This window comes from Archocentrus centrarchus, unplaced genomic scaffold (assembly GCF_007364275.1).
Source record: "Archocentrus centrarchus isolate MPI-CPG fArcCen1 unplaced genomic scaffold, fArcCen1 scaffold_26_ctg1, whole genome shotgun sequence".
Taxonomy (NCBI): domain Eukaryota; kingdom Metazoa; phylum Chordata; class Actinopteri; order Cichliformes; family Cichlidae; genus Archocentrus; species Archocentrus centrarchus.
Genome location: NW_022060256.1, coordinates 1,729,797 through 1,742,772, shown reverse-complemented (window position 1 = coordinate 1,742,772; position 12,976 = coordinate 1,729,797). Strand labels below are relative to the sequence as shown.

The following is a 12,976-nucleotide window of genomic DNA, read 5'->3' as shown; positions in this document are numbered from 1 at the left end:
ATCTGAAAGCTCCAGCAGATTAAATGTGGATTGTTTCACTTTCAGTGGAGTTGGTCTAGCCATTTTCTCCTTTCTAGCCAGGCTAAATTTCTCAAATCTGTCATGGCATTGGATGCACGGAGTTATCGATCTTTTCGATCAAAGCACCGTCAGCTTTGATGTGCAGAAAGTATTACTTTTACCTGTGAGTGCGCTCCACACAAGAATCAAGCCTCACGTTTCAGACATTGTATTTGTGAATTTGTATAAGGCAAAAAAAATCTGTTATGGTTCAGCGACACTGTCAAAATGTACAAAGCCTTTTCACCGTGAACCACACATTGCTCTTAATTTCATATTCCCTCATTTTTCTTGTGAAGGTATTTTGTTACATTGTTTAACTGTTTTAACAGGCTTTACTACTCGTCTTGGATCTGGTGACAGGTGTCACCTTAATAGAGATGGTCTCCTTTTCTGTATGTAGCAAGGGCCTGTTGTAAGGGAAGAGGAAAATGAATCAAAAGGCTTGTGCATAAGAAAATCACAGCATGTCGCAGCGTGAATAGCAGAGTTTATGTGTGTTATCTAAATAAAGGGACCTCCAGTCTGTGTACTTTCTTGGAAAATAATCCAAGTGTGGAAGTAGAAGTGCCAGATCATACAACTGATTTTGACAGTATTGATAGATGGTGAACCTTGAACAGAAGGTAAGGCAGCCTCAATTCCAATGAAAAATATTTACCCTGAAAGAAGTCACAGTCATACTGACTCATTTTTTTAATTAATTTTTTTACATCACAGTGAATGCAGTCGGAATTGGTGGAATGCAGAAATTGATTACAAATATATACAGTGACTGTGGCGTGAATAAGATGAACTCATTACAATGCATTGTGCTGGGAACCATTAATATTTGGACAGTGACATAATTTTTTCCTCCGTACACCACAGTCAGTGTGTGGCTGACAGAGCTTTAATCCAAGAGGTTTGAAAAAGTATTGCAATAGCATTGCATTGATTAGGAATTTACCTCACAATATACAGCACCTTGAGGCAACTGGGGGCTATATAAATAAAACTGAATTGAATTACAGACATTTTTAATACATAGTCCCTCATTTTGAGAGGATCAAAAGTAATTAGATTAACATGGATTTAAATAAAAGGACTTTTTAATACGTGGATAAAAATGCTAATGAAAAGTGTAGAACCCATGGGTATCACCAAATGATGCGTTTCCTCCCATATTCTATGGGAGGAAACATAATGGGACTAATTCTGTGTTTCCACCTAATGGCATGCCTGAATCATCAAGTTACAGATCACAGAAGTGTCTGTGGACCCCTGACAACTTACATACAGAATACACAGACTACTTTGAAATGCAGAGCAATTCAATTCAATTTTATTTATATAGCGCCAAATCACAACAGTTGCCTCAAGGTGCTTAGACTTACTGCACTGTAACTTACTGAAAAAATTAAATGCATCCATCACAATACAGCTTCACTGAAAGCTCTAAGCTAGGTCCTAATGATTAGATCCACGCAATCATTTAGTGTTTAAGTTCGAACACAAAGTTGACAGTACAAAGCAGTAGTGAACCAGCCCAAAAAGACTTTAAAGTGATTGTCACAGTGATTCTGCTGTACAAATGAAGGCTCCAGTGCTGCGAGCCCGACTCTCATCAGGCTTTGGCTGCTTGGCTGTGGGGACGCACTCAGCTTTAACATCACTCTGGGTTCTTCATTAACGTTGTGTTAGCATGCTATCTGCGCTTATAATTCAGTTGTTTCTATCCTGGGAACAGTTTGCACTTTTGTGCAATCAAAACCTGCACTCCTCAAAATAAAAGGCCATATCCTCTCCCTGCACATGAACCAAAATCAGCACAAATTCCCAGAAAGAAAAAGACATGTTTGAGGTTTCTTTTTCTATCTGCCAGTGTGCAGACAACTCAAGAACCCTTGCAACACAAGTAACAACATCATTGTAACTGTAATGTGATTATTGAATTTAGTCCAGTAACTCATTACTGCATTACTGAAAAATGTAATGTGGTTACAGTCATTTGTTTGGAATGCATTCTACTCTGCACTGGCTGTTACTGCAGCTGCCTGCAGTTGGTGCTTGTTTGTGGGTCTCTGCCTTCAGGTTTGTGTTGATGAATGCTCTGTCAGGTTGAGATCAGGTGACTGACACTGAAGAAAATCCAATTTCTTTGCCTTGAGGAATTCTTGGGTTGCTTTTGCAGTATGGTAAATGGACAGGTACGTATGTTGCACATTTTACTACAGGCCATTCACACACATTGATAAAATGTTTAATTGTTAAGCTTAATCAGTCATACACACACACTCTCTCTCTCTCTGATGGATGCACTAGGAGAAATTTGGGGTTCACTACTTTCTGACTGCTCTACCTCCTACAGAAGCCCAGTGTGCGTTGGGCACCATCCCATCAGTTTTGCAGCATTTGGCTGAATCTGAGCAGAGAATAACCCTGCACGCTTCAGAACTCATCCTGCTGCTTCTATCAGCAGTCATTTCATTAATGAACACTAGTGACCGGGTCGTCTGCCCCCACTCTCTTTGAGACGATGTGGTATGCTGCAGATCATGAGCTGTTCCTTTCCTTCTTTGTTACATCTGTTCAAAGTTTTTTAGTTACAAAAAAAAAAAAAGACAAACCAAAAAGTAGTTGTGTAACTTAGTAAATCTTCTTTGCAGTCATGTTGAGACAAACATTAAAAGAACTCATTCAATTCCCTTGACTTTCAATTCATCTTGAACTCGGCTGAGATACTCTGGATCTGGGTATCCATAGCTGCAACACAGTGACAAAAAAAATCAGTGACTTCTCACATTCTTACTATTTCATGTCATTAACTTTTGTCTATTCTTTTCTTAGATCCCCCTGTGCTCTCCCTTTTTCCTCTTCTCGTTCCTCTCACCCACCATCTGGTGGGTCAGTAGATGGCGGTCCCTCTCCATTCTGCTGCGTGTTTCTTCCTGTTAAAAGGGTGAAACATCCAGCAGAATCCACTGTTGTCAAGTGCTTGTTCATACGGTTGCCTGATTGTTTGGGTTTTCTCTCAAATATGTAGGGACTTTACCATAGCATATAAAGCATCTTGTAAACTGGTACTATATAAACAAAACTGAATTATGGACAGTTTCGTATTTGATGAAAACTACACTTGTATGCTAATAATGAATAAATACATATTGTGCATACCAGTCTTTGTGCAAGGAAGGAAATATTTTGAGGCAGAAAGTAAACATGTCAAAGACACTGTCACTGTTATCACTGCATTTTTAAAGGTACATCTGCACAGCAAGTGCCTAGGCAGCGACGTGACAGGCAGGGACCATAGAAAGTCAATGAAATTCAGAGACTAAAAATAATAACGGGCAAAATAACTACAGGCAATGTGAGATGAGCAGATCCTGAGTGAAACTCAACTTTGAAGTAAGCTATTGACTACGACTATGAATAGCCAAAATGCAAAGGGCTGGTAAATATATTAAAGGGTGACCTAGATAACCAGTGCTTGGAATGTTTACTAGTGACCCACTGTCTGTGAAAAAGCATCAGGCAGCAAGTGAATCCCTTCCTGTGTGGACATCCCTTAAATATAGAAAGAAGCTGAAGGTAAATTCAACCAAAACATTAGTCATTAATAAAATGCAGTGTTGCCATATAGAAGGCCTTACTTAGTTGGTCCTCCATGTGTTGAGGTTTTGTGGTGAATATCATTCCATGTGACTGTATTGTTCCTGCCACTGGTAGTGGACCGTCCAATAGTGAAGATGAGTCTCTGCTCAAAGGCTCGAGTCAGCAGTTTCAGGACCATCCTGCCCTCAGAGGAATCTGGAAGGTAGGCTGTCCGGGACGTTCCTTCATATGGCTGACCTGGGTTGGGATGCTCCTCCTGCAGAATGACAGAAAAGTTTCTCTGCTTGATGTAGTTTGTCAAGCTAACTGTTAAGCTCATGAGAGCTTTAGTTTTAGGCCCTGAATTTTGAATTGCTTTTTTGTTATTACTTTTTACAAAACTAAATCACATTTTTGAGCACTTAGATATGCTCAAAAAAAGTTGTGAAAATATGCACGAGATAGGAACAATTTGTGAAAATGTATGGGTCTTGCACATGCAAGACTTTAACCGCCACCTACAAAATTTCAGTTAAGTAGCCCCGCCTCTGTGCTTCATGTACATATATAAAATCTGGTGCACAGATACAATATCCAAAGGCTTAAAAGGAAAAGCCTCCTGGACCCATGACCTAAACCCAAAAGGAAATCTACCATTTTGAATTTAAGATGCAATATTCTGCGAATTGCCACTAGTTGTGGTGAAGGGGTTTGTGTTTCCGACTGATCCCAGGAAATGTGTTGTCCAGGGGCTTTTGCTTCCTGGTAGGGTCTCCAAGCCAAATTGGTCCTGGGTGAGGGGCCAGACAAAGAGCAAGTTCAATGATCCCTATGAGAGAAAGATTAAGGGTACAGTTTACCCTGCCTGAGATAGGGTTACTGGGTGCCCCACCCTGGAGCCAGACCTAGAGAGGGTGCTCAAGGGATAGTGCCTGGGAGCCGGCTTTAGCCCATGGGGCCCAGCCCGGCACAACCTGAAGAGGAGACATGGGCCTGGCCTCCTGTAGGCTCACTGCCCGCAGTAGGATCGTGCAATGTGTGTCATGCGACAGCCAAGGTCAGAGGCCCTGGTGGATCAATGACCAGCTATCAAGGCTGGCTATTGGGACATGGAATATCACCTCTCTGGTGGGTACAAAAACCTCAGCTAGTTAGTGAAGTTGAGCGATACTGGCTAGATATATTCAATTTTATTTATATAGCGCCAAATCACAACAAACAGTCGCCTTAAGGCACTTTGTATTGTGGGTAAAGACCCTACAATAATACAGAGAAAACCCAACAGTCAAAATGACCCCCTATGAGCAGCACTTGGCAACAGTGGGAAGGAAAAACTCCCTTTTAACAGGAAGAAACCTCCAGCAGAACCAGGCTCAGGGAGGGGCGGTCATCTGCTGTGACTGGTTGGGGCTGAGGGGAGAGAGACAGGACAAAAGAGGTGTTGTGGAAGAGAGCCAGAGATTAATAATAATTAATGATTGATGGAGTATAAACAAAGTAAATAAGGTGAATGAAAAAAAACAGTGCATTATGGGAACCCCCCAGCAGCCTAGGCCTATAGCAGCATAACAAGGGGATGGTTCAGGGTCACCTGATCCAGCCCTAACTATAAGCTTGATCAAAAAGGAAAGTTTTAATCATAATCTTAAAAATAGAGAGGGTGTCTGTCTCCCGAATCCAAAATGGGAGCTGGTTCCAAAGAAGAGGGACCTGAAAGCTGAAGGCTCTGCCTCCCATTCTACTCTTAAGTATCCGAGGAACCACAAGTAAGCCAGCAGTCTGAGAGCGAAGTGTTGTATTCATTATAATAATGTTTTACAATAGTCCAGCCTAGAAGTAATAAACGCATGAATTAGCTTTTCAGCATCAGTCTGAGACAGGATGTTTCTAATTTTAGAAATATTGCGCAAATGCAAAAAAGCGGTTCTACATATTTGTTTAATATGTGCATTGAAGGACATATCCTGGTCAAAAATGACTCCAAGATTTCTCAGTGTTACTGGAGGCCAAAGTAATGCCATCCAGAATAAGTATCTGGTTTGACACTATGTTTCTAAGATTTGTGGGGCAGAGTACAAGAATTTCAGTTTTATCTGAATTTAGAAGCATTAAGTGAGGTGTTCTCGGCATGTCCTGATGTGAGGAGCCCCTGGGGCACACGCAGAACACACTGGAGAGATTATATCTCTCGGCTGGCCTGGGAAAACCTCTGCGTTCCTCCGGATGAACTGTAGGAGGTGGCTGGGGAGAGGGGGGTTTGGGTTTTTCTGCTTAGGCTGCTGCACCCACGACCCGGGCCCGGATAAGTAGAAGAAAATGGACGGATGGAATTTTGGCACTGTTTTTGCCCTATCTTCTTATTCTTCTTTTGGCTGTTCCCTTTAGGAATTGCTATAGCAGATCATCTTGATCCACCTCACCTTGCCACTAGCATCCTCTTCTGTCACACAAACCCCCTGGACTACACTCATTCTTTCACTACATGCACAAACATTCTTTGTGGTTTTCCTCTTTTCCTCCTGCCTGGCCGCTCCATATTCAACATCTTTTGCCCAATATATTCACTATCTCTCGCCTACATATGTCCAAAACATCTTTTGTCTCCAAACCACTCAATCTGAGCTGTCCTTCTGATATCTAATCTTACCCATTCTAGTCACTCCCAATGAAAATCTTCATCTCTGATACCTCCAGCTCTGCCTCAGCTCTGTCTCTACCATCTTGTAAATCTCCCCTTTCACTCTTTTTCACTCTTGCTGTTGTCCTTCTGTCACAAATCACCCCTGACACTCGTCTCCACCCACTCCACTCTGCCTGCACTGTTTTCTTCATCACTGTTGTGAACTGTCTGTTGCTTTGGATGGTTGATCCCAGGTATTTAAACTCATCTACCTTCACTACATCTGCTCCTTGCAGCTTCACTGTTACACCTGTCTCCCTCTCATTCACACACAGGTATTCTGTCTTGCTTTCACTGAGTTTCATTCCTCTTCTCTCGGGTGAAAATTACCTGTAAACATCACAGTCCACAGACTCTTGTGTGACCTCATCTCTCAACCTGTCCATCATGATTGCAAACAAGAGGGGTCTCAGAGCTGATCCCTGATGCAATCCCACCCCTACCTTGAAGAGGCTGGTTCTTATAAAGTGCTTTTCTACTTTACTTGAGCACGCAAAGCGCTTTATACAACATGTCTCATTCCCTCACCACTCCAGCTGGACTTTCCTAGTCATTTGACAAATCTTCACTACCACCCAGACCCTGTCTCAACTCTTCATAAACTCTGTGCAACATTCTACCTTTTAAAGCTTCTACCATTTAATCCTTGCCTCTACCTTCACTAACTTACCCTTGATTTCCAAAGTTATCCTACAGACAACTGTCTGATGCTGCCTAAATGCATACATTCTTCTCTAACACAACCTCTCAGTTTCCTGTCTCTTTCAGATTGCTCTGCATATGATATACTCTACTTGTGTGCATCATCCTCCACTCTTATGTCACCCTATGTTCCTCCTTTTTCTTGAAATATATGTTCGCCACAGTCATAAAGTCTACCACTTCATCCAACTTGCTCCAGAATTCTTCTTTCTCGTCTGATGTCCAATCTGTGGGGCAAATGCACTGACAGCATTCAACAGCACCCATTTTCATCTTCAAACTCCTGAAACTGTCTGACGCTCTTTTTACTTCCACAACACTATTCACATACTCTTCCTGCAAGATTATGGATGGGATATTCAAAGTCTTCGTAATTTTATTTACAATGAGAAACATTATTCTGAAATTGTTCCACAATTTGTAGACAGTTTCTTGCAGATTGGTGAACCTCTGCCCATCTTTACTTCTGAGAAACTCGGACTCTCTAAGATGCTCATTTTATACCCGATCATGTTACTGACCTGCTGCCAGTAAACCTCATTAGTTGCAAAATGTTCCTCAAGCTGTTTCTTTTTCATGCCACTTACTTTTCCAGTGTTTTGTTGCTCCCAGCTCAAATTTTTTCAAATGTGTTGCTGCCATCAGATTCAAAATGTGCTAATATTTTTCATGAAACAGTAAAATGTCTGTTTCAACATTGTTTACTGTGTTCTACTGTGAATAAAATATGGGTTTATGAGTTTTGTAAAATCATTGCACTCTCTTTTTAGTTACATTTTACACAGTGTCTGAACTTTTGGGGTGGCTGTAGCTCAGTAGGTAGAGCAGGTCACCTACTGATCAGAAAGTCAGCGGTCTGATTCCTGGCTACTCCAGGCTACATGCCAATGTATCTTTGGGCAAGATACTTAACCCCAAGTTGCTCTCCGACCGTCCTGTCGGAGTGTGAATGTGTGTGAATGTTAGCTAATTAAAAGCACTTAGCTTAGTAAACATGGAAGTGCTTGTATGAATGGGAGTGCATGGGTGAATGTAAAACATGTTGTATAAGTGCTCTGACTGAGTAGAAAAGCGCTATATAAGAACTAGTCCATTTACCATTTACTTTTTTGGAATTGGTGTTTTAAATCATCCTATCTTAATGATTGTATTCAAAGTAACAATCTATTGACTGCAGGTAGTTCAAATTGCAGCTGCAACACTCCTCACAAATGAAGAAAATGTAAAACATCTTTGTCTGGGACCAGGAAGCAGTTCTAGAAGAAAACGACTTTTGTGTTGTATCTGTTCTCTTACCTTTTGAATACCACTTGGAATGTTATAATGGATGACTATTGTTCCATATTTCTCATAACCAGGCAGAGATGAAGAGTTTTTGGTGATATTCATAGTGCCTCCATCAGGCTGTATCCCCTTTAAAGTGCCATATAACTCCCCACAGGTTGGACATACAGGCTTGTATTCAAAAGCTTTCTTCAGACACTCTTCGCAAAATGAGTGCTTGCAACGCAGTGTCTTCTTTTGTTTTGTGACTATTGTTTCCATACAGATTGGGCAAGATTCCTCTTCGGGTTCTTTGCTGTGTTTAGGTGAAGAACCTGAGATTCTGCTGCTTCGTGCGTCAGCTGGAACTTTGTTGACTGGGCTCTTAGTTGAACTTAGTTGAGACACAAACTCTTTGAATTTAGCTACGACTGGGAAAGGTCCAATCACTGTTAGTTTATGGTTCTTGTCGCTTGGTTTAAAAATGAGATTTGGAAATTTTCCCTGCAGATCATTACGGTCATGTGGATTCACGTGGAGAGATCTGATGTGCAGGTCAGAGGCAGTTCTCTGGTATAATGTGATGAATCTCTGTCTGACAAACTCAGCTTGGTGTATCGAGTCACCCCGTGCTCTGAAAGTAACCCGTACAGTGCTACTGACTTGACTGTGCACAGCTCTGGTGTCAGGCTGTATTTCCATTAAAAAGCTGTCTCCTATAATTTTTCTAAGTTTTTTTTCACATTTTTGCTGAATGTAGTCCATAACAATCCCAGATACATCCACAGATTCAGCATGAGTTGAAGCACGTTCATTGTGCTGACTCCGTCCATGTGTGGCATGACTGGAATGATGGTTTACTGATTGAAGTTCCATTACAAGTTTATCCAGCTTTTCAAAGGTTCCCCTCACTTTGTAGCTGAATTTCTGCTCCTCAACATTGTAAGGGTGAAGAATGTTTTTTGATATTCCAAGCTTTTCAAAACAAGTTTTATCAATGCTGAGAACGATGCCTGTGATAATCTGCAACAAGATAGCTGAAGTTAGTTATTTGATCCATAACTCCATCAAAGTGCAATACATTAAAATAAAGCAAGATGAAATTATTACATTGGGGTAGCTCAGGAGGTAGAACATGCAGGCTGGAGCAGCAAAGGATGAAACCACCAACCTCGCAGTGTCCTGGGGCAAGAGCTCCATAGGGTTCTGTGCTAGTACCAATTATATTTACATTGTACGTGCTGCCCTTCGGCAGTATTATTAGAAAGCATAGCATACATTTTCATTACTATATAGATTACATCCAGCTTTATCTAACCATGAACCCAGATGACACAAACCACTCAGGCCTGTGTTTTTTCTGTGTTTCTCCTTCTGTGTTTTTTCACCGACCGGGTGGCAGTAATGGAACCGTTCAGCGGTTTTTCCACCATGAACGCACTCGGTGCTTGGTTGAAAAACGGGTTCAACTTGGGCCCTGCAAGCTAGCTGGTCCCAAACCAAAAACATGTGACGAAAGCGGCATAAGTGCATGACTCTGCCATCTCAATGTAAAGTTTTCTATGGTTATTTCACTGCATGGTGTGTATTACATGAGAAAAATTATGTGATTTTCACAGCTGTGAATTAGTTTGGGCCCTAAGGCTGAACTTTCTGCTTTGTATCAGTTCATATCACAGTTAAAAGGACACAAAGTGCGCACTTGTCGTTTTGCCCGTAATCACTGTCTGTGTTTACCTCTGTGCTGCACACAGATGCTGCAGTAGGTTTGTTTGGACCGTAAAATGTGCTCACAGCACAAGAAAGGGGAGTGTGTTCTCCCACGTTTGTGCCCTTTGGGTTCCGTGTCCAGACAAGGACCCGCCCACACTCATACCTAAAGGATCAGTTCACAGAAACGCGGTTCTTAGGCGTTTCGCCAGTTCATTGAAGCCAGCATGAGCACCGGCACCTTGGTGGTGGAAAAGTAGTAACAGTAACAGTGCGTTCATGGTGGAAAAAATGCTGAACAGTTCAATACTGGCACCGGCACTGTAACTCATTATTATCAGGCTGTCCTAAAAGCTCCCTGAAAAGCCTTCAGCTGATCCAAAATGCTGCAGCTAGAGTACTGACAGGGACTAGAAAGAGAGAGCAGATTTCTCCCATATTGGCTTCTCTTCATTGGCTCCCTGTTAAATCGAAAATTTAATTTAAAATCATTCTCCTCACATTCAAGGACTTAAATAATCAGGCCCCATCTTGTCTTAAAGACCTCATAGTACTATACCACCCAAATATAGCACTTGTGGCTGTAGCTCAGGAGGTAGAGCAGTAATTTACTAATCAGAATGCTGGTGGTTTGATCCCTGCTTGAGTCTGCATGTGAAAGTATCCTTGGGCAAGATACTGAACCTCAAGTTGCACTCTGATGCATCCACCAGAGTGTGAATGTGGGTAAATGTTAGATAGAAAGCATTTCACTGCAGTGTTTTTTTTCTTCACCTCTTTTCAATATCTCTCCCTGTTTATAAACCGCTTTGCATCAATCATTAGTTATTATTAATAACTGTAATAGTTAATAATATTATAAATTATATTTATAATAACTGCGGCTGCTGTTACACCCAAATTTCCCCTCTGTGGGACAATAAAGGATGTTTCTTCTTCTTCTTAAATACAATAATGCTGTAATAATATAACTATAATAACTCCTCTAGTGCACCTGTTGTTAATTTTATTAACACCAAAGCAGCTGAAAGTGATTAACAACCCCCTCTCTGCTACTTAACTGAGCAGATCAGTATCCCTGAATTGTCACTGACCTGATGCTAAACTCTCATTAAAAACTGTCCCTTTCAGGTTTTTTTATTATTAAGAAGCCTGGCATATAATACTCGGGTAAAGTCCGAGTACCTAAAATATTTTAGTTAAAGTACTCAAGCAAATGTATTCCAACCCTGGGATGAGTGACTCGTCCACCAGTTGAAAGGTCGGTGGTTCGATGCCCGGTTCCTCCCCAGCGTATCAATATGTGAATACCTGACGTAGCACTTAGGCATAAAATTAAAGTGCGACATGAATATGTGAGATTTGATGAATGAGGCGGTCTGAGTGTACTGTTTGCGCTGAGTATTCCGGCGCTTTCACGTCTAAACCGGAAGTTTTCTGAGCACCACAGCGCACCTCTGTCCGCTTTAAATAAAACGCTGTTTTGTGGGTTGCTTTTGTAAGTTTTTTTTGTGATTAACTCAAGAAGCGAAAGCTCGAGTAGCTACATATGCCTGCATGCTGCTGGAACAATCCCGACTAAGCATTACATATGGAAAACCTTACTTTCGAATTTAAAACGTATTTCTGCTTTCGTATGTCGCCTTCTTTCAGCCAGGTGAACTCGTCCTGTTGAAGGTAAACATAAGGCACCCACCTCCATACTGCAGAACCCCGACACCGTCCGGACCGAGCCCTTGTTCCCGTGCGCCGTGCAGAGAGCCTCCGGCTGCTTCTGCTTTCACTTTCAGGTTCCGACTTTGCTGCCGTTTAACGACCCCTGCCGGGCAGATGGGACACAACATAAAACGCGCCAGCGGAAAAGAGCTGTTTATTACCTTCTGTTGGATCATATTTAATTTTTTTCCTTCTGTTGATCATAGTAAATTTTTTCCGAAGCTCTGTATTCAAATACTATTATTACTTTTTTTTTCTACATGTACCCGTACTGTATTCAAATCTTAAGAAACGTCATGCTTCTCTATTTTAGAGATTAATCGCGCTCTTCACTACATTTAGATGAGAGTTATGCATGCAGGTGGTACCGGGCCGTGGGTCACTTGGTACCGGCCCGAGCAATACTTAATAACTTACATTATTTCCGTTTTAATTATCTGAGGCTAAACGATGTTTTATTTTGAAAACTAGCAAAAATGAACAGCAGAGAAATAAGCTCAGGACTCGCACTGATTCGGCGTTATGGTGAGTTGTATTTTTCATGCGCTTTATACAGTAAAAATCCCCTTCCCAACCCACACGCGCGCGCGCGCGCACACACACACACACACACACACACACACACACACACACACACACACACACACACACACACACACATTGTTCATGTGTGCAGATCTCACTTATTAAAATAGTAAAATACAAGACTTCTATTACAGGCTTTTATTTTGCATCATCCATTTTTTCGCTTATCCGTCGCGGAGGCAGCAGCGGAGGGAGGGAGACTTTTTCTTGTTATGATCTGTTATATTGTAACTACAGCACACACTTGCAGAACAGTGACCTGTTATTTTACTACTAGTAACTTAAGCTAACCTGTGTATTTAAAAGCCTCCTCTTTATACGCTGGCATTACCGACTGTCTTTAATTAAACCACTTTGAAAAGCTTTTTTTCATCCCAACAACATTTTTATCCTCCTCCCTCCTCCGTTTTGTGACCCGGAGAGCTCTTTTCTTTGCCTCTCCATCTTTAGCTATCTGTCATCAGATGATTCAAATTCAAATGAGCATTCGCGGTCGAGCGCGTTCCCCGCGTTTCCCCGGATTGTCCATCTGTTTTGAATTGATAGGGCCTGTAGAAAGTGGTGCACTGTAAACCCAGATTTTGATTCCACTTAAAAATATTGAGTTCATATTACTTAAAATTGCCTAGAATGTGAACATTACTTGTTAATGCTGAGTAGACTGTACTTTTTGATGATCTATCT

General features: G+C 41.5%; 1 protein-coding gene across 1 annotated transcript; it reads right to left on the bottom strand.

Annotated features, from left to right (window-relative positions):
- Positions 1–781: 781 nt before the first annotated feature.
- LOC115776056 (E3 ubiquitin-protein ligase DTX3L) lies at positions 782–11,781 on the bottom strand. The gene is made up of 4 exons (XM_030723662.1): positions 11,688–11,781; positions 8,315–9,304; positions 3,696–3,913; positions 782–2,805 (listed from the first exon to the last, which is right to left on the bottom strand). The coding sequence occupies exons 1-4, from the start codon at positions 11,691–11,693 to the stop codon at positions 2,736–2,738; spliced, it is 1,284 nt and encodes a 427-aa protein (XP_030579522.1). The 5' UTR covers positions 11,694–11,781; the 3' UTR covers positions 782–2,735.
- Positions 11,782–12,976: the final 1,195 nt, after the last annotated feature.